At 41.7% G+C, this 27,488-nt stretch overlaps 2 protein-coding genes across 3 annotated transcripts in view; one reads left to right on the forward strand and one right to left on the reverse strand.

Moving 5' to 3' along the window:
- Positions 1 to 670: 670 nt before the first annotated feature.
- ANKMY2 (ankyrin repeat and MYND domain containing 2) lies at positions 671 to 17,160 on the reverse strand. The gene is made up of 10 exons (XM_028751577.2): positions 16,874 to 17,160; positions 13,859 to 13,923; positions 10,169 to 10,307; positions 8,467 to 8,565; positions 6,826 to 6,986; positions 5,432 to 5,646; positions 3,471 to 3,606; positions 2,555 to 2,683; positions 2,081 to 2,222; positions 671 to 1,346 (listed from the first exon to the last, which is right to left on the reverse strand). Exons 1-10 carry the CDS (start codon positions 16,938 to 16,940, stop codon positions 1,123 to 1,125), a joined length of 1,377 nt encoding a protein of 458 aa, XP_028607410.2. The 5' UTR covers positions 16,941 to 17,160; the 3' UTR covers positions 671 to 1,122.
- Positions 17,161 to 17,439: 279 nt separating this feature from the next.
- The window catches only part of BZW2 (basic leucine zipper and W2 domains 2), a 44,542-nt gene continuing 34,493 nt past the window's right edge, over positions 17,440 to 27,488 (forward strand). For both annotated transcript variants that reach the window (XR_013394811.1, XM_028751572.2), the window contains exon 1: positions 17,440 to 17,596. Coding sequence is in view for 1 of the 2 variants with exons in the window: in XM_028751572.2 (XP_028607405.1) it covers positions 17,481 to 17,596 (116 nt within the window). In the remaining variant the exon portion in view is untranslated. The remainder of the gene's footprint in view (positions 17,597 to 27,488) is intronic.

A 27,488-nucleotide genomic window follows, 5' to 3' on the forward strand; every position in this document is an offset into this window, starting at 1 on the left:
GCGCAAATCCATGGGTTAGGGGGCGCAAATTACTTGCCTTGCCCCGGGTGCTGACAACCCACGCTACGCCACTGCAACCATCAGATGTAAAGGGCACAATCAAGTATCTGACTTTTAGAAGATCAGATATACAGCAGCTCTGTATAGGGTTTTTTTTAATGTTTGATGTTTTACTGTGGTTTTATATTTGGTTGGAAGCTGCCTAGAGTAGCAGGGGGAATCCAGTTAGATGGGTGGGGTATAAATAATACATTCTTATTCTAAAGTCTAATCCTTTACACAACTCATTCTGTGTAATTTTATCCTGCTTCTCTGGTAGGAAATGGACACTTGGCTGCAACACCTCAGTATGTGATTCAGTGTTTCCGCTACTCTCCCCTAAAGCTTGCAAGTATTTGGAATAACTGGACCCAGGTCAACAACCCTTCCTCCTTACATTTGCACACACTCCCAATCCAACTGGAGCGGACCTTTCATGCTCTAACTATTAGTACTTAAAGATTAGTGATGCTAAGTACAAACAAAATCATGATGTATCTTATAAAAGTGTAGCAAAATGCCACCGTGAGCCTATTTTCCTGGGGAACACTAATCTTTTTATGCTATGATGTGTTTTTAATCATTGAGCCACTTAAGTGGAAAGAGAAAGTTCAAGGAAGTAAAGCCAACGTAGATGAGCAGGATATTGTTTAATGAAAACAGACTGGTAGCAGTACTGGCTTTCAAAATCTGTAGCCAGAAAAACTTAACTTTTAGATGGTTGCACCCCTTATGATCTAACAGTATCATGACCAAGCACTTTATTGCACTGAAGTCTAAGATATTTTTCAAGATTTTGCTAGCAAATGGCCTTCTTCTCAGATACCTTTTAAGTCTTCTACGCTTTGTGCAGGTATGAAGGCAGATGGGTATGCTCTTACACAGTTTTGATCAGATGGTTCAGCTCTTGTCATCACAGTCTAGGATGATGTGATGTAGTTACACAGGACAAATAAGTTGACATATGGTGGATCACAGCATATGTCAAGAGTGAGCATTATAACTGCATTCCATTGACCTGCATATCCCGATGCTGTGGTCTAGAGGAAATCCTCCATAAAGCCTTGGGCTCTCCAGCATTTGTTACTGTTCAGACTCGTGAGCTTTTTCAACCGTGATGTCTGCTAGACTAGTCTCTCCTTCAAGGGCCTTGTCATCCTGAGGGGACAGTGCAGGCACCTCCTTCTTAGGAACCATCTCCTCAGTTCTGTCTCCCACGCATTTGAGGTCCTCTTCTTTATTGTCTCCTGGTTCAGAGGCCGACTGCTCTTCACTTGTTAAAGCAGATTCTGCTGCATGTGTTGCCTCTAGAGGAGAAACACAGGGTGTGAGAAATACATATATTGCAATGTGCAGCAAAAAAAACCAAATAAATAAATACTCCCACAAGCAACACTGGCTCCTTCATCCCAGAAACTAACGCTAGTATTAGAAGCTATTTTGTAATAACTAATCAAACCAGGAATAGAAGTTAAAATGGCTCAGAGAACAAAATAAACCAAACTATGATTCCATGGGCAGTTTCAGAAAGCAGCTGCTTGTTACAGAGCACAGGCAAGCTCAGCTGTTCCCAAACAGTACGTTGAGTTTAGGGGGCAGATTGCTGCTAATCCATGAGAATAGGGAGTGCATGTGCTGTGCATTTCTATGGCTGCAATCCTAACTTGCATTTAGCAGGGAGAAATCCCCACTTAACTCTGTAGGATGTCCTTCTATACAGATGTTGTTAGGGGTTCCTTATTGACAGTGCAATCCTAACAGATCTGGAGGAAGAGGAATGAACCTCATTTATCCTTAACCAAAGCCAGCATGGCCAATGCTTTGTTTTTGTTTAGAAAATTCATAACCTGCTTGACAAACAAAATAATCTGATAAGTGTTGCAAGCCCAACATCTGGATTGCCACTGTTCCCCCACCTGTTGTTTAAGAAAACACTGAGTAGTTAGGTGTTGCATGATTACTAGCATTGCTTTGAAAACCTCTCTGCTCTAATCTGGCCACAAACATGAAAGCTGTTGCAATGACAGTGACGTGTGCCAACCTCTCTTTTGCTTTGCTTCTTGCTGTTTCTTTGCTTTGGCAGCTTCCAACTCCTGCTTCTCGTGGGCTTCCTTTAATGTCTTGCATACTTTCTTGTGTGTAAACCAGTGCATTTTCTGGCAGTCTTGATCACAGTAGATCACCTGCAAATGAAACAAGCCATGCCTCAATGCACAAAAAGGACGGGCTTGCATTTGAATCATCCAGGTTGTATAAGGCACCCATTCATTTCTGTATGGAAAACTGGAAATCTAAACCTTGCAATAGCTGGCTTATTTTAAGAACAACAAATAGTTTGTTTCTGTTGACTTGTGCAACCAGGAACAGCTATTTGCTCACTTTCACTTTAGGAGATCCAAGATCTAGCACCTGAAACATCTATGCTGCTCCTATAAGGGAACAGTCTCCAGATACAGGAACAGTTGAAATCTCTTGCTAGAATCTCAGTCAGTGGTATTTACCTGCAGATTCTTACCATTTTGCATACGGAACATCTTTTGGCTGCACCTTTCCCCCCACATGTCGTACAAAACTCAGCATCCACAAAGCCCACTTGGCCAGTGACTGCTTGTGTCAGTACAGAGAAAGCTGTAGGATCAGAGCCCTGGGGGAAAAGATAAAGACAGTTAAGTCACTGCAAACATAAACACACACCCCGGCCAATGAGAAGCCTGCAGCTACAACACTAATGCAGATATAGGAAAAAAAAACCTGCATATTTTCAATGTACACTTTAGTACTTTTGCACTGCTCTTAAATACAAGATCTTAGCCTGGCATATGGAGGGAAGCAGGGAAATTATTCTTCCACTCTCCAGAGATTTAACTTTGCTGACCATTCCAACGTAAGGTATACTGGTGGTGACAACGTTGAGATTATTTGCAAAATGGGAATGAAAATCAATTCAGGGGTGCATAAGCTTTGGCTTGTTGCCACTTATGTCTGAGTTTCCTGGCATGTGTTTTGAGAAGAGAAGAAGGAAGAGGGGATTCCTATTACACTAGACTTTAGAGTGGACAAAGGCACATTGTCTCTTATGCTGCTTCTGCCTCCTCTGAAGCTCAGTGTGGCAGAAGAGGTAAATTCCCCCACACCCCGGTCAGGGTTTTGGAAAAGGAAAGATTATGTTTCTTCCTATATCCTCAGCAGCACATGATACCCCCTCCTCTCCTCGCCTATAAAGCTAAGAAGGAACTCTAGCTCCTGGATTGGGGAATTCATAGACATTATCAGAATATAAAGGAAACTCATTAAAAAAGATCTTCCATCCTCCGAATGAAATACAGTTCTTCAGAATAACTGCAAATATCAAGTGTACACATTAAGCTGTATCTTGGGGATTTCAAATGTTCTGCCAAAGAAAGAGAAGCTATTAAACTAGAGACACTCACAATTTCAACTGGGGCAATGCTTCTCACAAGCTGCTGGAGCAAGGTTGCTTCACAGTAAGGAAATTTTCGAATGCATTCTCGGATGAACTTCTCTTGAAATACTGGGAAACCATCTGCATCCCTGCCTTTTAATAGGCTGGAAAGATTAAGGCAAAAGATGAATGAAAAAACTCATGCCAATCCTATTGGGCAATCACTTTGCTTTATTTGTAGTTGCCATGCCTGCCTTACGGTGCAATCAACACAAGATAATATTACCAAGGCAACTCTCTGTAAACAAACAATAAACATACATAAAAATGGCAAAAGTAGTTTCTTTTCCAAATATGTTTTATCTTAAACAATAGCAAACACAGTAAATAAAGAGCTCGCTTGTAATATATCAGCGGTTCAGTGCTCATTTCTTCTTTTTCCAAAATAGATTTTATCTTGAACAATTTCAAATGCAGTAATAAAGAGTCCACTTGTGATATAACAGTGGTTCAGTGCTCAAACCACTGGTGTCGATTGTGTTGGTTGCAGTGGTCATTGTACCACCACCCTGTTCATTGTTTCATTGTTATTTACGGCGCAGCACATAGGCCAAGATTTTAATATTCGAACTACATACCCACAGCATAACAGAGAAAGATGCTAATGCATGAACTTTCTGTGTGCAACACTTAAAATACGTATCTATATCTTTCAGCTCTGAGATTTCACAATAATGTTTCTGCAGCTAAAGATACTCTTGCCCCACAATGAAAGTTGAGGGCAACTGAAACATAGACCTGATTCATGCAACATGGTAAGCTAAACTATGGGCTATTGGGAACACAGGAACATGGTTGGAGTAACTGGGCATGACCGTAAATCACCCCATGGATGAGGTAATCGCAGGTGCAAGGCAGCCAAGCCAGCTGCTATGGTAACTCCCCAGTGCCCTGACCATATCTGTGATTAATGCAAGTCAGCTTAGCAGGGTCTCAGTCATTTACTCAGTATGTTGGTGTTACTTATCCAGTGTCATGTCTTGAATTGCTGGTTTATTTGGAGCAACGGATATACTTTTTCATTGTTTGTATCAGTGTCTGCAAAAGCCTACTGCTGTATATATCTATCCCCAGAACTGTTTAACTAGGCCTTATCTTCTGCAACAATAAACCAACTGGATCTTACGCTCCTTCCATGTAATGACTGGTACTGAGAGCAACTTCCACTGCAGGGTATCTCACCTAAGATTCCCAACAGACATGTGGGTACCTTGAGAGGACATTGTAGCTACTTTACTCCTCTCAAGTCCTTTTCGCTCCCACAACATTGCACGGAACTAAACCAAGCTTTGGCTTAGCATATTGTCCAAACCTGAGCTCATGGTTACACTGTGTCCTCACTAACCACAAGCTATAGCCAAAGCTTGCTTGGCTTGTTGTGCCATGTGAACCAGGTCATAGCGCCTTTTACTTAATTATCTTGTCCATCAGTGTGAATTACTGCAATAAAAAAAAATGAATTACTGCTGTTACAGCAGAACAGCCTAAAAAGAATCAGCAGCATCCTCAGATCTTTAAACACGATAGCAGATTAAAAGGCCTCAGCAAAGATTTAAAAATAATCTTGGTCTAGCATAAAAGAGACACAGAAGAAGAGCCCAGGGAAGGAGGATCAAGAAGATAGGATGAAGGAGAGATGAGCAGAATCCCTTCCTCATGGGTAGGATTAATATATATATCAGAAGGCGGTTGTGTGTGTATCTCAAAAGATGCATTTTTTTTTGTCCCTTTCCTCAAACTAATGGCTTAACCTGTAGATAACGATGGAGAATATTCATCTAGCTGTAGATAGCATGGGGATTTGAAGGAAACTGAGCAGCAAACCATTCATTTTAGCTTTCAAGGTAAGCAGTCTGTCTTTACTTGGATAGAAATGAACACAGATGCTTTTCTGCAGGCATTAAACGTCATTCATGATGGGGATCATACCTTTTGATTAATCCATCCAATTTATCCTCTCGCTCCTTAAGGAAGAGGATGCATTTCTGGAAAATACAGCTAATGTAGTGCATTTTTATTGCCAGTACTTCATTCATCTCTCTCTGCTTCATACACTTCTCGCAAATCAGATCCAGCACTCTGTAGCATTTCTGCATTGCTTCAACCTCTGCTAGGAGAGGGTTTTCTTTCACTAGTAATACAATCTATAGGAAAAGATTAACAAGAGTTATCTTTCCTGGATAGATGATTTAAAACAGAATCAATAGGTAATTTTTAAGTGCTCATATTAACAGGACTTCTTGCTCTTTCATCTTCTTAAATAATCTATATTACCTAAGAAACTTGCCAGGCCATAGGTAGATCACATTGGGAACATGACTGACCCATTTTAGTGTCCACAATGCATGCAATACTTATTACAGGAAGTGATAGTCATACAAAATGAATGAATCTTTGATCAAGCAACTGAACATCATAACCCTTTCCAAGGTTCATGGTGTTAAGTGACATTGCTTATGTAGCAAAAAACACCTATGTACGGGAGGGCAGTATCAGCAGACTGGGGGGAACCCCCAAGTTTTGGATAAGTACCAAAAAATCCCCTAAGCCACAAAACCCACAGGAACCCACAAAACAGCCCAACAAGGACCAAACAAGCCAACTGTAACAACAGTTGTTACAGACAGGGAATGGAATGGAGTTGTTTGAATTCTGAACTGTAGCAACTCACACAGCTATTTTTTGTTGCAAGTCTCACTTGTAGCTTCCAGCTACACGCATCGGGCCCTTTCTGAAACTACAGGGTTTCACAGAAACTGGTAACAGAGATGAGTGTCACACAAGTAGATTTCAGCTCTTCTTTTGCATGCAAGTCCTTATGAGATGCTGCCTTGCTTCTGCTAAATCACTGGTCTTGAACTAGTGTGTTGGGACACACTACTATGTTGTGACCTAATCTAAGGTGGGTCATAGCAGCAACATTACCATTGTACAAATATATGAATAAGAAATGGGCTCCCAAATCTCTGTTTGGGTTTAAAGTAGGTCCTGGATCTCAAAAAGTTGAAGACTACTATGCTAGTCTTAAGGTGTATATGCTTGAGTACAATGATCTTCCGTGTGCTAACCTTTGAGTGTTTCATGTTGGGGACTATTTTACAATAAATATTTCTCCATTTGAGAATAAGGTACTAAAGCCCCTGTGAGCAGGCCAGGACTATGGAATATCAAGAACAAGCTCAGAATCATAAATTAGCTGCTGGCCAAATTTTTCCACCCAACTCCATAGGCTAAATATTTTTTCTTAGAGGACTGACCTCAACAAGGTTGTAAGTTATTTGACAAGTATGCCTGAAGGATAAGCCAAAATATGAACACTCTACCTTAACAGGATGCAAATTGGTAGTTGTAATGATCTTATGCAGAGGTCCAGCTAACTTGACTGGCAGTTTGGGTTCTTTGTCAAGTCCTTGTGGTTTTGTATAGTAATCCAACCTTTCTCGAGGAAAGAAGTTGTTGATAACAGTGACACAGTCATGTTGACCTAAAAAGAGAACGGTGCATCTTTTATGAAGATGAAGAACAATTATTTCACACATGAAGCACAAATCACAGAGTTTGTTCACCATTTAGAGGAAGTACTATACTAATAAACCACTGTGGAACTAAATGGAAATAGCTTCACACAGAGGCAATATTTCAAGGCTCAAGGCCTATATGTAATATGAAGTTTACAGAACTAAACTAACTCACCTATTCAGAGAACTTAGGATCTGATGGGCAAAGCAGCTTTTAAGACACATTATGAAACAGTTCTAACTTTTATAAGTTTGTTTTAGTTCACTGCACAAACTAAATCTAAAAATGGTGCTGCTAACCAGTCAAAAATTTAATTCTTCTGGAAGATATGACATTACATGACATTTCAAAGCAGCTCATATAAGATTGCATGATTGATGCTGGCTCACCTTTCAGCCAGCGGTAGAATGCTTAGTGATTACGCCTCGTTAATAGGTTTTTTTAAATTATTTTAGAAACAATGATTGCAAAGCTTCCAATGCAGACTGGCAATTACAGTGACTGAATCTCTGACTAAGGACTGACTGTTCAGATGTAGTGGATGTGATATGTGGGTGTAATTTTCCCCAAGTTGTAAGCAGATTCCTGCAATAAAGTGCTGGGGCTTTTGACTGGATCCACTAGTCTCCTTGTCTCACAATCCTCTTTGTGTCTGGTTTTTTTTTTTTATGTAATCATCAAAAGACTTGACTTTAGAACACTTTTTTTAAAAAAAAATTGGGTAAAAGGTCTCTCCTCACCAATCCTTCCAACCCCTTTGCCAGGAAAAACAAACAAAAATATTTTCTTCTTCTTCATAGTCTATCCTTAAAAGGAAATACAGCTCAAAGAGCACCACCATTTATTTATTTAAATATAGATTTACATACAGTTATCAGCTCACGGAGGCTACTCCTATCTAGCAAACTCCTCCCTGCTGCTAGTTAACATCTTCCTTCTCAAAGAAAGGGGGAAGTCAACAAGGGGAATGACAGGGAAGGCTGGCCACAAATGGAGCTAAACCCATTTTTGAGCTGGACTTAGATAGATTTTTACCGAAAATCAGATGATTGAGTTCGAAATAGAGCAGATTTCTTCCTTAATTACAAATTCAACATTCCCCCCTCCTGCGGCAACTAATGTTAGAGAGCAATTTGAGAAAAGCAGCAATCACCCAATGAATATTTTTTAAATGTCTTCCCCTTGAGTTAGTTAAGAACCTGGTACTGAACACCCCGTTGCCAATAAACATTAAGTCAAATAAATCTCCATCTTCTCAGAGCCTTAATGGAGGGGTGGGGAACCTGCAGCACTCCACTTGTTGTTGGGCTGTATCTTCCATCTGCCCCAGGCAGCACGGCCGATAGTCAGGGATGATGGAGTCAGAGTCCAGCAACAGTTGGAAGGTCACAGGTTTCCCACCCTGGACTTCATGAAGGGTAATTCAAAATGGCCGCTCCATTTACCCACAAAGGCAGCCATCTGTGCTGCTGTCCTTCCCACTGAGTTCACGACATCTGTGTCTGCTCCAGCCTCCAACATCATCCACGTAATTTCCTTGTTGCCTAAACACAGAAGAGAACAGCTTTCATTTAGATTTCTCATAATGAGTCTGTAGAAAAGTTTCAGCCATATAAGGTTTTTTTGGTGGGTCGTCCCCCTACAAGACATTAAAACATTTAATCCCTTGTAAATCTGCAGTTTAAGGCATTTAGAAAATGAGGAGCTGCTTTATACAAGTGCTTCATCTGGCTGAGATGAATACAGTCTACACAGACCGGCAGCAGCTCTTCCAAGTTTCCAGACACAGGTCTTTCTCAGCCCTATCTGGAGACACCACAGATGGAGTCTGGGTCTTTCTGCAAGTGAAGAAGGTGCTTTTCCACAGAGCTACAGTCCTTATTCATCCCCAGTAGCTGGAAATGAAGATGCCATTTGCTTTCTCAAGGTTTCACCCAACCCTCTGTCTTGCCAGTATGAATAGATTCTGCACCAAGGCCTGACGGCTGCACTAGCCTTCCCCAGTGGCATCACTTTCTGCTGTCATCTAATCCATCTTTGGAAATTGCTAATTTATTTTATTTTTTATTTTTATTTTTTGCAGTAGGGAGTTCCATAGCTTAGCTTTCCATGAGCTAAGTTCATATATGTGCTCTGGAAGTATTATGACTCAGCCTCCTGATTTTAGGCAGAATTTTCTAACCCAGAGGCTCTAGGTGAAGAGCACATTATTTTATATTTCCCCTTTCCATCCACTGATGCCTCTCAAACTACTTTTTGCACATGTCCTGTAATTTCTTTTACTGTATTCCGCACCCCAAGAGAAAACCACCAGTTTCTTTCCTCCTCTCCTCCATGGTCCTTTCACATTTTCTTCTTCCTCCCATAACGACTTTCCTCTCTTATCTCCTTCCTTTCCCTCATGTTATTTTAATAATTCCTATTGACATTTCCTCTCACGTTCTTATTCCTTCAACGCTTTCACCACCTCTTTCCCCTCAGAGAGGCCTTCTTACTCCCACAATCTGATATATGCATTCACAAATATTGTTTGCTATTCATGCTTCTACCTTTTGCTAGAGAGAGAGACATTTAACAGACCCTGAAATCCAAACCATATTTTTTAAAATAAAGATGTTACCCTTTAAAGGCACATTCCAGCTAAGCCCAAGAACAACACCTGGATGGCTGATGTTTGATTTTATTGGTTTAAAGAACAAAGATAAACCGTGACAATCAATATGCACACACAATATAAATACTGTACTCTGCTATACCTGTAACACCTTAAATGGCTCAAGGACTGCCTCCATGAACTGATCCGGACCCTGCAATCATCATCTGAGGCCCTTCTTCAGTGCCTCCTCCATGAGAGGTCCAGAGGGTGAAACAGATATCCAAGAGCAAAACTGGGTCCTCAGAGTTGTCTGATTAGCTATTAATTCTATCCCTATTTTCCAGTAAAAGACTACCAGTGGCTTACAATAAAAATAGTATTTGGTTAAGAAAAGAATAGCAATCTTGCCTATAAAGTAGAGGTAGACCTTACCTCTAACACATCATTCTTTAACAAAAGATAAAAATTCTGCCTACACAAAGACACGAAGGATTCCTTTATCTGCACCAAGAAGCAGATGTAATTAACAACGGGGAAAACCTCATAGATACCTGAGAGCCCAGCAAACATCAGAGCCGTATATCCGTGTTCATGTTCGTTGCAGTTAACATCAGCCCCATGCCGCAACAACAGTTTGCACACCTCAACTTTCCCTTTGTATGCCGCATGCATCAGAGGAGTCATGCCATGCTATGGAAAGAAGAAATAAATACAGGACCTTCAAATATATCTGTTCGTTCTTCTCCAGTAGCATTTAAACACAAGCAAGCTACACTTCTAAAATGAAAAGATAGCACTCCAAATACAGTATAGCCCAGGGGGTCAGAAAACTTTTTCGGCAGTCCACTGTCCCTCAGACTTTGGGGGGGGCCAGACTATATTTTGAAGGGGGGGGGACAAATTCCTATGCTCCACAAATAACCCAGAGATGCATTTTAAATAAAAGGACACATTCTACTCATGTAAAAATACGCTGATTCCTGGACTGTCTGTGGGCCGGATTTAGAAGGCGACTGGGCTGGATCCGGCCCCCAGGCCTTAGTTTGCCTACCCATGGTATAGCCTTTTTGATGTTCACTTTGCTACATTTGAATACTCTTTAACTATATATTCTTTCAACAAAATCCAGCTTTTAGAAAACCAACTATGTCTCCAATTTAGCAGAGGATACCTTTGTACACATTCAGCTTCAATGTAAGCTGCTAATGAGAAGGAAACTTCAGCTACCATTACATGCCTTTCTATGTGGGCAACTGCAATTCTTCCCCACCCCGCACACCCATCAATACTTTTATACTAATGACTATATTTCTGAAAAGCTTTTCAGTTTTGCTTTTGGAGTAGCTAGTATGACTTGGTGTATCAGCAAATAATAGAGCCCCCTTACTTGTACTGGAGATAGGAGCAAAGCATCGATAATAAATATTTCTTTAGATTTTTAAAAGGGTGGGGGGGGGGGTAGAATTTTTTAAGCTTTTAATTCCTAGGCAACTATTCTAATAATAATCTGAAGTATTAATAAAAGTATTAGTAAGATATATATTTTTAATGTGCACATCAGTTGCTTTCACACAATTAACAACATGTCTAATTTGGTGGGAAACCACACAATTCTCTGAGAAGAGTAACAGCTGCAAGCAGGGAGACCTGCAAAGGACCTCTTTATATTTGAGTGTGCAGTATGGCAATTTATATAATAGGCAAGTTTTATATTTGGGGAGCCATGTGGGAGAGATGGATCATTACCAGTTTTGGGTAGTTTCTTTAGCTGCAGGCACTGGTGAAAAACCTGTTATTTTAAGCAGCAGTTCACACACACTCTCTGTTATGAATCATACATTTGTTAAGCCAGAAATGAACAATGGCATTTAGGACCTCTGCTTCCATTGTTTCTCATTTCCAGCAGCTCCCTTTGCTTTGTGTTCTTTTCTAAAGAGATTAAAATGCTTAAATTCAGGGAGACTTGTTCAAATTATACACACGAGTCTTCCGCATGCTGAAAATACCGTATATTCCAAGTGGTGGGATGAAATTTTGCGCATTAAGGAGCAAAGAGGTATTTGTACAGGCCACCTGGACAGGAAGCCAACTCTAGAGTGGTGCCCCTTTCCCTGCCTTAATCTGCTCCCTACGAATTGATAATGAGGATTAAAAAAAGAAACACAGTTGAATTAATCAAATGATGGGGGATTAGAAGATAAGTCAACAGCAGTGGGAATGGTTAATTTAAAAGAAATTAAGAAATATTAAAATTAGTTAAAATAAAGGAAGAATTTGCTGAAACTAATTTGGAAATTTGAATACAGGAAAGGGAGATGTGAGGAAGTCAGGAAAGTAAGTTATATGAAATTAAGATTCGAACGTATATATTTTCGTTTGGTTTTTGTGTTTTTTATCGTTTATTGTTTGTTGATGCGTTATTTTGTCTTGTTTGTTATTATAAATCTGTTGAAACCTTAATAAAAATCTTTGAAAAAAAGATAATGAGGATTAAAAAAAAAAGATAACCACCTGGCCTCAGAGCTATATAGGAGAGCCAACTCACACATTATACAGCACTTCTGGAAAACATTTCAAAAATAATCTCAGAAATGGAGGAAAAAGCCAAGTAACTGGAAGATGCTATACAAACAACATGCAGACAACCAATATGAAGAAACCACAAAGTGAGTGGCTCATCATGTTATGTAAATATAGTGGGCTGGATTCAGATGAATAGGAATAAAACCGTCCCTGCCGGCAGACCTGCAATCAAAAGTCACATGGAAGAGGGAACAAGCTTGTTTTCTCCTGCTACAGAGGGTAGAATTCGAACCAAGGGCTTCAAGTTATAAGAAAGGGGATTCCAAGTAAAGATCAGGAAAAAAACTTTCTGACCATAAGAGATGTTTGACAGTGGAACAGGCTCCCTGAGTTGTGGACTCTCCTTCCTCGGAGGTTTTAAAGCAGAGGTTGGATGGCTATTTGTCATGGATGCTTTAGTTGAGATTCCTGCATTGCAAGGGATTGGACTAGATGACCCTTGGGGTCCCTTTCAACTCTATAAAGGTAAAGGGACCCCTGACCATTAGGTACCACTGTATTTCCCTCTAAACTAAAGAAAGGATATTCCACAAGGGGCTCACTGTGGAACCTGTCTGGTTATGAATTTGAATACTTTTTTTCCAGGCACAGTGGTACCTCTGGTTATGTACTTAATTCGTTCCGGAGGTCTGTTCTTAACCTGAAGCACCACTTTAGCTAATGGGGCCTCCCACTGCTGTCGCACCGCTGCCACGCGATTTCTGTTCTCATCCTGAAGCAAAGTTCTTAACCTGAGGTACTATTTCTGGGTTAGCGGAGTCTGTAACCTGAAGCATATGTAACCTGAAGCATATGTAACCCGAGGTACCACTGTACTGCATTAAGTGGTGATAAAGCAGGTTTTCTGGATGATATGGGAGACACTTTCCTAGGACAATTCTACAGCTGAACAGCTCCTGCCAAGATGAACTATTTCACTAAAAAATCAAATCAAAAACCTACAGGGACAACAGTCAAAATCCAACATATGAGGCAGACTTAACCCATTGACTCTGCACTGGATTCCGGCCAGTTTGTGAGAAGTTAGTCGCAAAAGCACAAAATGTGTTATGGTACATATACACTGTACACTTTTCCCCACAGTAACACTTTTGATAGACTCACCTCTGACCCACCCCCGCCTGCAAAAATAAGTCAAACAGAAACAGCCATTTGCAACTACATTTTTAAAACAGCCCACTATGTTTGTGAAATATTCAGTTATGTAATATGTTGCTTTCACTCCTCAATCCATCATAAGGCCTTGGGAAAGTTGAGGTTTCAAACATGTAATCTCAGAAGACGATAAGTAAATCTGACATTAACAAAAGTTCAGGTCGCTTTTCTATCAGAAATAGAGGATTTCTTATTTTTTAAAAAAGCATTAGCTTACTTTGAAAAATCAAAGAGGATATTTCAGGTCCAAAAAAAATCTGCATATTATACCTCTGTTCAGGCATGTTACACTAGTTCACTTATAGCAGGGAATACTGAATACTTGCTTGACCGTAATCATTTTCCAGTACACTCAAGGGATACTTTCTGATTCCAGTATGTTAAACAGGTTTCCTTGATAAGTATTATTTTGCTTATAGAAATCTGCCAGCCTTTGAATTCCCAAGGTTTCTTTAATTTGACTCTACCCAATCTAGACACATATTTTGAGTCAAGTCTTTTACCTCATCCAAACAATTCACACGAACATTCTTGCTGCCAAGCAGTCGTGCAGCTTCTTCAGGGCTTCCTAAGGGAGAGGAAGAGTTTGTGAAGTCTACTGTTAAACAGAAAATCAATACAGTGAATCTAATAATTTGTTACATTTGTATCCCATGCTTCCTCCAATGAGACCATGGTAACATATGTAGCTCTTATCTCTTCCTCCTCTTATTACCTTGTGAGACAGGCTAGGCTGAGAAATCATGACTGACCCAAGCCCATCCAATAAATCTCAGGGCTGAATGAGGATTTCAGCCTGAACTCCTCACTCCGAATCATGGAATCATAAAATTCTGCCGTGATAAAGTATGAGGCACCTGTCAAACATTTGCCCTACCACACATGTTGTAACAACGTTGCATGACACTTTTGCAAAATTATTTTCAGAACAGGGGTTATTGTTTTTGTTTGTTACTACGTTATGATTTTTTTGTGTTTTTATATTGTAAACTGCCCTGTGATCCTCAAATGAAGTGTGGTATGAAGATTTAATAATAATAAATAAATTTGAAAATAAATAAATAAATTTGAATAAATAACAAACAAAAACAAACATTTATTCTATTCACATGCAATGCTAAGCTAAAGTATGACTTAGTGCAGGCATAGGCAAACTCTGCCCTCCAGATGTTTTGGGACTACAACTCTCATGATCCCTAGCTAACAGGACCAGTGGTCAGTGATGATGGGAATTGTAGTCCCAAAACATCTGGAGAAGAGTTTGCCTATGCATGGCTTAGTGTAAGTGTGTGGGTTCTTGGAGAGGTTATTAGGGTGTAATGTTTTTGTTTGTTTACTATGTTAGGTATTTATGTGTTTATAGTAAACCATCCTGTGAGCCTCAGATGAAGGGTAGAATGGAAATTTATAATGATGATGATGATGATGATGACGACGATGCTACTTTGCTTGTCCTCTGGTCCTGCTGCTGCCCTGCTGCCATGAGCTAAGCCATGATTTAGTTTAGCATGCCATCCAAACCCATGGGTTTGTGGTTTGTCCCACTCCAGACAAACCATGAGTTGTGAAACCAAAAACAAAACGTGGTTGCAGCTTGCAAAGTGCAATGGCTGAAATCTCTGCTCTGGGAACCCTCTTTTCCATGCTAAGCCACAGTTTGACTAGCGCTGTGTGTAAAGAATCTGAGTAGCTACTTCCGTACGTAGAAAAGAACACATTACATTGTTCCCCTGCTAGTGATTCCCAGCAGCTGACATTCAAGAAGCATTGCAAAAAGGCAAGGCATTATTTCCATGAATAGATAAAGCACTATGACCGAATAAAGTAGCATTCAACTAAATCTATCACATGCAGTTTTGTGTGCATCATGTGGCTGCCTCCATCCCCAATACCAGCAACTTGCAGGTGGGATGAGTGGTGGCTCTTACACTAAGTCAGTTATGATAACAGACTCTGAAGTCATGTGACCTTTACAATACAAAGATCACATCCAAAGGAAACAACAACCTGCCAGCAACTTGGAAGTTTTGGTGCCAACACCTCACCCATTTGTAAACAAAACAACCACCTCCGAAATAAGGGGGTAAACTGAAAGGCATATTTCCTCCATCCGCCAGTTAACACTCTTTTATAGAAGCATGTACTCCAGCAAAGGAAGGGAAATAACTTTCCATGTCCTGCTGCTGCTGCAACAAAAGTGCTGCTTAGGAGCAGCTGCTGACAAGGTCTGCCATACCTCTGGAATACTATGACAGCTAGCAAAGTGTTGATTTTTACACCGGTCACTGCAGTCTGCCTTACTCCTCTCTGCACTCCACAGCGAGACTTTCCTTGAATGCAACTATTGAGTACACACTGTGAATTTAAAGTACCCCCCTAACTTATAATTCCCAACACCCATAAACTCCAGGTCACAAGATTCTTGGGTGGGTGGGTGCTAGAAATGTGTGGTATGTAGGTAGAGCTCATTCAAATATTTACTCAGACATGAGACTCACCTTGACCAAGTCCATAGGAGCCAACTCTTAAGGGCCGAAGTCTCTTTGCCCCCCCAATAAAATATTTGAGGGGGCTGCCCTCCCGCAAATGGGCATTGCCATTCAAATATTGTGTGCATGCCATGTCTTGTGATTGATCATGTGGAGCTTACCTGGACCCTCCAATATTTTACCCAGGTTGGCACCTCGGCCCAGTCCGTCTCCCTAGCCCTACCTTGCAGGTTGGTTGTGAAAATAAAACGGGGTGGGGAGGGGGGAGGGTGAGATCAGAAGAAAGAAACATGTTGAATCATATGAACTCCTTGGAAGAAGGGGTAAATGGGATAAAAAGGAACAGAGTCCCTTGTCTCATTACTGCAGCCCTGTTTAGGGAAGTTTTTAAATGTTTGATCATTTATCATGTTTTCAGCGTTCTTTTGGAAGCCACCCAGAGTGGCTGGAGAAACCCAGCCAGATGGGCGGGGTATAGATAAATAAATATTATATATGTGTGTGTGTGTGTGTGTGTGTGTGTAATTTAATATTATACAACATTCACATCATCTTTATCCACTATCCTGCCCTGGCTCTTAGAGCCTATCGACTTCCTTCCCTCCCGCCTCATGGCTTTCAAAATTAACCTTTATATCATTGCCATTTATACGTTTTCCAATTCTAATGACACTCATTACAGAATGACTCAAAATTTAAATAAAGATAGAAAGATAGAAAATTTCTCATTACAAGTCTTCAGAAGACATTATTATTATTATTGCCTTTTTTGCATGAAAATATGCACGATCTGATAAAAAAAAGCAGCCGGCGTGCAACAGTCACTGGGAGCAGCGGCCAGTCAAAGCACACGAGAGAAGGCGAGGAAGCAAAAACCTAGGGGGAAAGCCCCCCTCCAGAAGCAACCTCCATGGGCGTGAGCGCGGGCCCGGCGCGCAAGGCCCGGTCGCATAGACTCAAAAGGCAGCCGACCCGCGTCACTCCGCCTCTCGGCTTGGCCTGGAGCCAGACTTCCCTTGCCCGCCTTACCTTTCCCAATCACTCCCAGCAACTCCTTTTCCTCCTCGCTCAAGTCCCCTCTCTTCAGAGACGCCATAGCTCGCGGGCTGCCTTATTTCTTCCTCTCTCAGCCACGCGCGTGCACCTTCCCCCGCCGCCGCCCTCCTCCTCCTTCAACTGAGGAGAAAACTGAGGGCAGCCCCCGCAGCTCCGCCAGAGCAGAAGCAACCTCGGCGCGCGCCCCCCGCGTCGCGCTTCGGCCAGAGGATATCCCCCCTCTACGCCCGCGCCAGGATCCCCGCCGCTCGCGACATTGTAACTTCCTCTCCCGGAGCTGTCGTGAGAAACAAGGGGAGGGCGGGTTAAACCACTCGCTCGAAAGACGGGTTGTGTGTGTATAGAATAAGTAAACAAAGCGACGCTCGCTCCCAGTTAGCATCTCAGCCTGGGAGGGGGGGGCGAAGGAGTCGGCTTGGACGGTGCCTAAAGAGGAACGCGTGTGGACAGGAGAATGCCCAACTGGATATGCACAATTTCCTTTACTTTTATTTCCACACCCCCCCACTGGTAAAATGGTGCGGCCGGGCGGGGAAGGAGGCGGGGCCTGAGCCGGCGCTCTGCGTGTGTGTGTGTGTTAATGTGTCCGTCCTTCACTTCTCCATTGTCTGTGGCTGCTGCTTGTGGCGGAGGCGCTGCTGCCGCTGTTGTCTCTTTGCTTCTTCTCCTTAGACAAGAGCCACTTCCCCCAGAGAGGTAAAAGCCTGGCAGTGCGGGGAGAGGGGCAGGCGCCGAGGTCGGGGGGGGGGATGGGAAAGAGGGTGCGGGTCCAGGAGGAAGGGAGACAATAGCTGGGGAGTGTCCGCGAAATGCACAAAAGAGGCAGAAGCGCGCCTGCACGACCCTCTCCTGCAAAAGTCAGGGGGAGAGAGGGGCGCTGCTCCTCAATTGCCTGCTGCTGACGCCGGAAAAGCAGGGAGTTCAGCAGGCTGGGAGGCTCCGCTTTCCTTTTTCCGCGGTGAACTTCGAGGTTGCGTGTCTTCCTTTCGCAAGGTGACACGAGACAACTCGGGGGTCGGTGTTGCGGGTGGGGGAAGCTGTCATTTATATGGGGTAGGGGGAGAAAAACAACAAGCCGGGATGGATTGAGCGCCTCTAGGAGAGGGGGATGCTGGAGGGATAGCTCAGTCCGTGGAGCACGAGACCCTTCAGCTCAGGGTTGTGGGTTCGAATCCCACGCTGGGCAAAAGATTCCTGCATTGTAGTTGGGGGTGCCGCGGTTGGGCTGGATGACCCTCGTGGTCCCTATGATTTTATCATTCTGGCCGCGAATTGCTTCCTGGTTGCTTCGGCCGGTGCTCGGCAGTGGCTGCTGCATGCGAAGAAACGTGTCGTGTATGGGAGGGTTCAGACGTATTGCCTTCTCCTTTCTGCATCCTTGGCGGGAGTCTGTTCTGCTGGGTGCAAACAAGCTTAGAAGGAAGGAGTTGCCTTTGGTCCCTTATAGAGCCTTTCTGGCTTTGGTGAGGTGGTGGTGGTGGGGCTGCAACAGACTCACTGGGCGCTGGCTGCGGTGGGGAGGACGCGGTGGTTGCTTCGCTCCGGAGCCGTGCAACAAATCTGTGTGTGCGAGGAAGAGGGGACGGTGCTGCCTTGTGCGCAGTTTTATTACCGAGGCGCCATTGGCACTCCAGAGACCTTAACCTGCGTGGTGCCACCAGCCCGCCTGGCTGCATGTGGGGAGCCAACCCAGTGTCAGGTTGAGGCTGCAATCCCATACCCATTCTCCGGGGAGTAAGCTCCATGAAACTGAATGGGACTTGCTTTTGGTGCATAGGATGGCGCTGGAAACGTTTCCCTTAAAAAAAGAGAGAGATTCTTATGAAATCTGGACAGCGATGTCTTAATTTTCAGGCTTTTAAAACGAAGGTGTGCTTCAAAAGTTGGCTGAGATTCATTATTTAGTCATCCTAGTGGTTACAGGTGTTTTGTAAGCCTCTTGGAGGAAGGAAAAGTCTAGACATCGCTCAGCTGTTTACTTTCTGTTTACGCATTAAATTGGAGATCTGAGTTCTTTGAGGGAGTTCAGATTTTCTTCTTCCACTTTAAAAAAAAGGGTGGGAGGGAGTTGCGTAAAAGCAGGAAATATCATTTTAAATACTTGTTTTATCCGCTGGATACAAGTCACTAGTCTTTCTTAGCCCCGTGGATTTCTTGGAGATTAGTTTTTAGGATTGGGTAGTTTTGCAGCCTGCAGCCTAAATGAATTACAGTACATTGAATTTATAAGTTAAGAGCCTTTTGCTGCTCTTTTTTCAGTTGAGGATTAAGGGAATTTCTGCTTGGCATGCTTGAGTTGTAAATTAATACACCTCCTGCATAATACTATTTTTGGTAGGCAAATTGATTTAAATAATGTTTAGATCTTGAACTACTGCTTACTGAGCAAGAAGTCCAGTTGTGTTCCATGGGGATTTAGCCCCTGCTAAGAGTTCTTCAATTGGAATAATCATAGTTACAGGTAGGTAGCCATGTTGGTCTGCCGTAGTCAAAACAAAATAAAAAAAATTCCATCCAGTAGCACCTTAGAGACCAACTAAGTTTGTTATTGGTATGAGCTTTCGTGTGCATGCACACTTGGAATAATCATGTTTACTTTCTCAGAGGCCAGAATGGGATGAACAATGGTGTTTCCCCTCTTCTTTCAATGCTTAAAGGTAGGGTGTGATATCAGGCAGTGTTTGTGATTTCTGAGCATGGAACCAGAAAGTGTGGTTAGTCTACAGTACACATGCAGCAGAATAGGATGATGGGCCATAGGAGTGAATGCAGGAGGTGCTCTTTTTGAATGATTCCAGTGTAAAACCTCACTGGCAGTAAAACACACACACCCCTCTTTAAAAAATCCAATAATGCAGCAGAATGGAAAGTTTTAATTCAGCCCCCTTCCTACTCTGTAAAATTTCCACTAGTTGGGAATTTTGTGTATAGTATTATTGAAAATGTGAGTTGTAAAATAGTACAACCCATTCTGTCATCATACTTTCAGATACTCAGGGCCATATATTTTTATTTCCCACTCCCTTAGATATGCTGTGCTTTAAGGTAAAAGGTAAAGGACCCCTGGATGGTTAAGTCCAGTCAAAGGCAACTTTGGGGTTCCAGTGCTCATCTCACTTTCAGGCGAAGGGAGCCGGCGTTTGTCCACAGACAGCTTTCCGGGTCATGTGGCCAGCAGGACTAAACTGCTTCTGGCACAATGGAAACCAGAGTGCACGGAAACGCCGTTTACCTTCCTGCCGCAGTGGTACCTATTTATCTACTTGCACTGGCGTGCTTTCGAACTGTGAAGTTGGCAGGAGCTGGGACAGAGCAACGGGGTTTAGACCACAGCACCACTCGCATCCCTGCTGTGCTTTAAAGACTCTTTGATGTAGTATGTCATGCAAACTTTGTGCAAAATGTATAGTTTTCAGTCCTTTAACTGGAAATGATGCAGCTGTTGAAGTGTATGTAAGTTTGCATGTCTTCCTTCTATGTATGAACAAGACAGAATGTTAATTTATTATATAAGATTTATAAAGGACTTTTTTTAAGAGGAAAAATAATATAGTAAAGTTACTGCAGCTTGACATTTTTGTAGTAACTCAGTGCCAAAGTCGGTTAAAAAAAATAATTTCAGATTCCATGGCGCAATTAATTAGCATAGCTTGTACCTGGATGACAACTCTGAATTATTTACATTGTTGAGGCAAAATGGAAAAACCCCTCTTTATGGCTTTCTGGTTTCTGCGAATTCACCCACAATTTACAAACATTATTTCCGTGGGGAAATGACCTTCTGGGATGCTTTATAAAAAGCAAAATGTCATCACTATGTTCACAATAAAACCTAACTTAAGCAACTGCAGTTTGACTGGAAAATAATTGAAACAGTAGTTCAGGTGTATTATAACTAATTAGAACTTTTGTTGTGATTATTGCTCGACCTTTAAGAGATAGGTCTCCTCTCCCACTTGCAGATGGTTGCTAAATGTGCTTTATATCTCTTGATTCCATTATGCCTATGGCACACACTGGCAATACTTGTAATTAGATGTGCTCCTTCATGTTGACATTTGATCATCAACCCAGTCATCACATGCCATGGTTAATGGTTCACTATGAATCCCCACTAATGAGTGAAAGCAACAATTCACACACCTTGGCCTTATGTTTATGTCTGCACAAGGATCCTGGTTTGTCTCACTCCAGCCAAACCACAATTGGTAAGCTAAGAATAAACAGTGGCTTTAGATAATGGCTTGTTTGGCGTGAATCAAACCATGATTCCTGGTTTGGATAGAACACTAAGCCACAGATTGTGGCCTGTAACTTCTGCCCCCTAGCAGGTAGGAGTGATCTGCACATCTATGGAAAACTATTAGCTTGACTGGGATATGTGAATGCAGCCAGTAACGGATATTAAAAGTCATTCAAAGCTGTGGGCATCTCTCTTGCTTGTGCATATTGTTTGCTGTGGTTTAAAGTAGCAAAATCTTTAGGCTGGCAAGGTAATAGATTTTGTAGTTATTACATGCATGGAGCAATTCTTTTTCTTAAAAAGAATTAAAATAATTTTATGATTTTCATTTATTATACATTTTGCTAGTAGTTTAACAGTAAATCAAACATTTCAACACGACTTCTTTCCTCTTTCTGCTGTGCATTAATTTTTTTATCCTCATTCCCTGCATATCCCAAGTTATATTAAATCATTCTTTTATTCATCTATTTTTATGTATCTATATTTTTAAAACTGCAGGTTATTACAGTAGTCCTGCTGATGTTTTTATCTGTTTGCAACTTGTTTGTAAATATTCAATATACCATTTCCATTCCTTTTGTAAAAAAATTGTTATCCTCATTTCTTATTCTTCCGGTAAGTTTCGCCATTTTTGCATAGTCCATAAGTTTTTGTATCCATTCTTCTTTCGTTGGGATTCCTTCATCCTTCCATTTTTGGGTGCATGTAGCATTTCTGAATCACTTATTTTTCTTCTGACAGTTTTCAGTGCTTTATGGTTTTTGTCTCAATTTGTTAATGAACAAGTAATTACAGTGTATGTTAAGCAGTGCAGGGCAGATTGCTAGTCTATGGACTGGTCTAAAGTGTTTGATTTAGAACAAGCAACTTAAGTTGTAAAGCAATAGCTCCCCCTCACCCCACTGTATCCTGAGAATGTTTTCCATCACCCTACCTCCTCCCCTTGTGTTATATATATAACTAAATGGAATGTACTCCCCCCCCCCATTGCAGAAAAATAAATAAATCAATGTCTATGGTTGCAGCCTTTTTCCTGTTGTGTGACTCTCTGATTTGACATAGCTTCAATTCTTCCTGTGGTTTCTTCTGAAAATGCAAAAACAAGCAAGTGCCACTGAATATTTAAGGATAAGATTGTAGGTTTCTATTTACATTAAGCTGTCTTTTTTCAGCAATATCAACATGACCTGTGTAGGATGTTAATTCAGTCTGTAAGAAGAAAAATATGTACATTAGTGCCTACCACATTTATTCTTCTGCTATGTGCCTCTAAAGAGAGATGGGGAAACTATTTATATCTTTGATCACATTTTTAGAAAAATAGGAACACTTGATTCCATGTTTATTAGATGAGTTTGAAAGAATAAACACTGTACAGGTAGAGAGATTCTTGTGCAGCCCAAGGAAAGCTAATTGGTCACTGAAGAGGTGTTCTGGTCTGAACCTTGTTTCTTTTCCAAAATCACGCTCATCTCCCGCAAAGTGACTAGGCTGTATGCAACTAAATTTACTCAAGGATAGATCCAATGAAATTCATGGACCCAAGTTAGTCGTACCTATTAATTTCAATGGGTCTACTCAGAGTGTAACTGGGACTGGATAGAACCTAGTGTTTTTAGTCTCTTCTTTATTTTGTCATGATGTTAAAAATGTTTTTAATGGGACATCCAAACCATGGCAATTGAAGTATATTCCCAGGCATTCCTAGCCTAAGGCATTTCATCAGTCTTCTATAGAATCACAGAATTGTAGAGTTGGAAGTGGCCATGAGATTAAGAGCCTCATGCTCTACTGACTGGGCTATCTTGTGCTAGGGTATTGTAATTCTTTAGGCAAAGTTCATCCCCCATTGGTATAGAAAGTCTTCCATCCACCCCTAGATTCCTTTCAAAATTGCACATACACTTTAGGTAACTAATGCACACATAAACACCCCCATGTAGGGAAAATGTCAATTGTAAAGTGACTGCAATGCTTTACGCTTCTTGGACTTCCATTTCTTTGTTACCTTAACTTTAAGCGGATAGGGAGAAGGTGGAAACTATGACATTCTCTATCACAATATGGCCATCAGCTTAGATGGCTTTTAAAGGGGGTTAGTTAAATTCATGGATAATAAGTCTGTCAGTGGCTACTAGCCATGATGATTTATGTTTTACATTCTTCTAAATACCAGTTGCTGGAAATCATATGTAGGAAAATTACTGTTGCCCTTGTGTTCTGCTTGTTGGCTTCCCATGCGAATTTTGTTATGAGGACAAAATTCTGAATTAGACACACCCTTGGCCTGATCTAACTGGTCTCTTCTTACTTAGGTCCTAAGATTTGTCAGCTGGTTCAGTCTGCCCTTAATTGCTCTTCTGCTAACCAACTTGGGACACATTTTCCTGTCCAGAATTGTGCAACATAGAGCATAATGATAAGGTATTGCTGAGGAATGGTAGACATGGTGGGGAAGCACATGAAATGTGACATTTTGGAGAGGAGCAGGGAGAACATGTCAAAGGATCCCTAGTTCAAGATGTGCAAAGGAGCTGCATTTTTTTTAAAAAAGCCATCAATCTACAATTTTTATGAAGCGTGGTGCTTATGTACAGGGCTGGATATGTTTTTACTACATTTCAAACCTTAAATCTCAAAAAAAACCAAACCCAAAACAAAACCCAACCCAGAAGCTTTAAACAGCAAGAACACTGAATGAATTCAAAATTTTCTTTTTAGCCAGAAGTTAAACATGTCTGATCCTAATATGAGCATTATGCTGTCAGCTTAGCCCATGAATAGGTTTCTTCAAATACTTTCATTTTAAAAAAATCCTAGGTTGAGCATGATAAAATAATCTCAAGAAGCCAAAGGCACGGCAAAGGAAAACAATAAATATATCTGTGTTGCTTGCAGAATTGTAAACTTCTCTCAGTTGGTGACATTTCTTCCTCCCAGGCCGCACCCCTCACCATGAACTTCTTATGTGTTTTTGGCTCCGCTTCTAGTGCAATGGAACACTGACGGAAACCAGAGTGCATGGAAATGCCGTTTACTTTCCCACCACAGCAGTACCTATTTATCTGCTTGCACTGACGTGCTTTCGAATTGCTAGGTTGGCAAGAGCTGGGACAGAGCAACGGGAACTCACCCCGTCGCAGGGATTCGAACCTCCAACCTTCTGATCAGCAAGCCCAAGAGGCTCAGGGGTTTAGACCACAGTGCCACCTGTATCCTTTTCCTCCACTTATGCCACTGGCCAAGCTCACTTTCGCCTCCAGCAACACTGGCGTGTGGCCTCAGGTTGAGAAGCATGCCCTACTCCCAGTCTACACTAACCGGCTCTCAGGGTTTCAGAGAAAAATGTTTCCTATTCTTCCCTGGAGATGCTGGGAACTGAACCCACAATCTTTGGCATTAAATCATGTGCTGTATCACTGAGCTATGGCCTTTCCCTTAATGCTTTCTACTACCCCACAGTGCGCACACACACACTTAACGTTTGCTAATCCACTTGCAAAATTTCAGGTTGTCAAGTTCCTGAGCCAGCTGAATTCTTCCATTATTTCCCCTCGCTCCCTGTCTTATCTGTTTCTTTGGAGTTCCTGAGAGATTGAGCATCAGTTTGTCAGCAACGCTCACAAAATAGCTTGCTTATTAGCAAAGTGTATTGAGTTGGAGTGGCATCAATAACTGCCTGAAGAACAGCAGGCTGACATATCCGCAAAAGATGGGTTTCTCTGGGCCTTTAATTATCCACTATTTTTTGACTATGTGTTTTAGGGGTAACCATGTCAATGAAATTACTGAGTGCTCTCAACATGCCTCACTTCACAGATACTCCATTTGTGACATGTCTACCCTTTCTTTACAATGGTGAAAAAATGAGGTTATAGCTATATGGGGGAGTAAGATGCTTCAGTAATGAGTGAGAGCTTTTTTGTGCTCTCTAGGCAACAATCTGCTGGGAACTTCTCTTGAGCAGGCCCCGTGAAACATAAATAAATTGCACACACGAGAAAATTGTGGGGTTGGCTGCTGCTTCTTTTGAGTCCAAAACCAGGTAACTGACAAGCTTCATGAGAGAAGGGCCCAGACTCTGAGCTTTCTTTCTTTCTTTCTTTCTTTCTTTCTTTCTTTCTTTCTTTCTTTCTTTCTTTCTTTCTTTCAACATTATGAAGCAAAATGCTGGCACCATTCAAAGCAATTACCATATTTTTTGCTCTATAAGACGCACCAGACCATAAGACGCCCCTAGTTTTTGGAGGAGGAAAACAAGAAAAAAAATATTCTGAATCTCAGAAGCCAGAACAACAAAAGGGATTGGTGCGCAGCGAAAGCAGTGATCCCTCTTGCTGTTTTGGCTTCTGGGATAGCTGGGCAGCCTGCATTCGCTCCATAAGATGCACACACATTTTCCCTTACTTTTTAGGAGGGAAAAAGTGAGTCTTATAGAGCAAAAAATACGGTACTTTGTGAATCCCACTCCATTTTGGAGAAGATCCAAGACCAGCTTCAGAATAGCTCCAAAGTCCCTTCCCCAAACAATGAAGAAGGGACTTTTTAGTTTATTTTCAAGCTGTTTTGGGGACTTCCTTGGTTCATTTGTCACACTAGAATTTTCTCTCTAGACATGGAGAATGGGGAAGGGACCTCCTGGCTTTGTTTTGAAGCTGTGTTTTCATCTTTCCTGACAGAGAAGCGATGGTTTCCGAGAGAAAATAATTGGGAAATATGGGATTTTACTGTAGGTGTGACTGGGAAGCAACTTGTCCACCCAAAAGCCAAAGGTGGTTGCAACAGCAGGCGTTCATATTTTCTCATGTGTTTAATTTTGTGGTTGGAGTCAGGAGTATGACATGTTCAGAAAGTTATGGCAGAAAGATAAACACCGAGTGGAGAAATATAGCATATAGATTCAGGCTTCGTTGTTTGAAAGGAGAGCTAGGGGTGAGCTTTATTTTGGGTGTTGTTGTTTTAAAGAACTGGCACATTCAAAGGAAGGATAGGTTAGAGCAGGGTTGGGGAACCTTTTCCAACCACAGAGCCACATTCCACCACAGACAGCATTCTGGGGGCCACATTCTGCTAACAGGTGGGGCATAGGCAATAGCAGGCAGTAGATCTGCAGCTTACTTTTGCACATAGGCTACATTTTGGTCAGAACACTCTACACACAGATTACCCTCCCCATTGAGGCAAATAAAGAGACTTTATCACTGTTCAAGGATGCGTTCCAGTAAGGCAGAGGCATTTGGGGTTGTGAAGGAGAGTCCACAAACACTGGGACCTGAGAAGAGTCTCAGGGGCCAAGAGCGAGGCCTGGAGGGATGTATTTGGCCCCTGAGTTACTCACCTCAGGGCTACAATTCATCACTGTCTGGCATACTGGCTTTCTACAGGCTTCAGTCATACAGCTCCTCCTATATTCTGTTTAAAAAACAATTCTTGATACTAATTCAAAGAGATACAAAAACACACAAAGTATCTTTTTACAATATTTCGATAAAACAGCTACTTAGTCTATAAGAGAACAAAGCCAGAAGGAAGAAAAGGCACAGAAAGGAGAAGCCTAAAAAAGAGAAAGCGAGGAAAAAGGGAAAAAACTAAAGATGAAGGAAATAAAAGAACTTCTGGTTCTCTACACTGCAGCTGTATATGCTATTCATTCCTCAAGATCCAACCATTCTATCGTCTATAAACCAGTATTTTTTTCAATCTTCAAATCCAGATATTACAAGACCATTTTCTCTTTCATGCAAAAAGTCCATAAGAAATGTGCAATCCTTAACACCTCCTACATTCTGAAGTGATACTGTCATTGAAGGATATTACCACATGGTGTGTTTTTTCTGAATGGGAAGAGCAGCCCTATGCACCAGTTTCAGATATTTCGGTCTGTGTGTGCATTCATGGGTTGCTAGCTGTCAGTCATACTTGGGCAGCATAGGTGACTTCCTCTGTTCTCTTCTGTTCTTGTACTGTGGCGACTTATTTCTCTATCCATCTGCAGCAAGGATGAGACACAAATTCCATATATGCCCTAGCAGCATTTGATGGGGATTTCACAAGAAGCTGCTGCTCTTCCATCTCATTCCAGATGCATCCTTTCATCCTGTCAACACTTTACAGCACTTTTCTTTTTCCAAACTTGAGTGATGCACGTACGCTTGTTTTCCCACTTACAAATTTAGTTTGTGTCTAACTTTGGATGTTCTTTCACTTTGTTGCACAATGAAGTAACAGCTTTTCAGAACCGGCTGGGTCTGCATCCTGCAAAGCATCTCTTTATCTCTGACTGCATACAAACCTTATGCCTAAAGCACACACCCCCTCAAGAATCTTGGGAATTGTAGTTTT

This window comes from Podarcis muralis, chromosome 12, assembly GCF_964188315.1.
Source record: "Podarcis muralis chromosome 12, rPodMur119.hap1.1, whole genome shotgun sequence".
Classification (NCBI taxonomy): Eukaryota; Metazoa; Chordata; class Lepidosauria; order Squamata; family Lacertidae; genus Podarcis; species Podarcis muralis.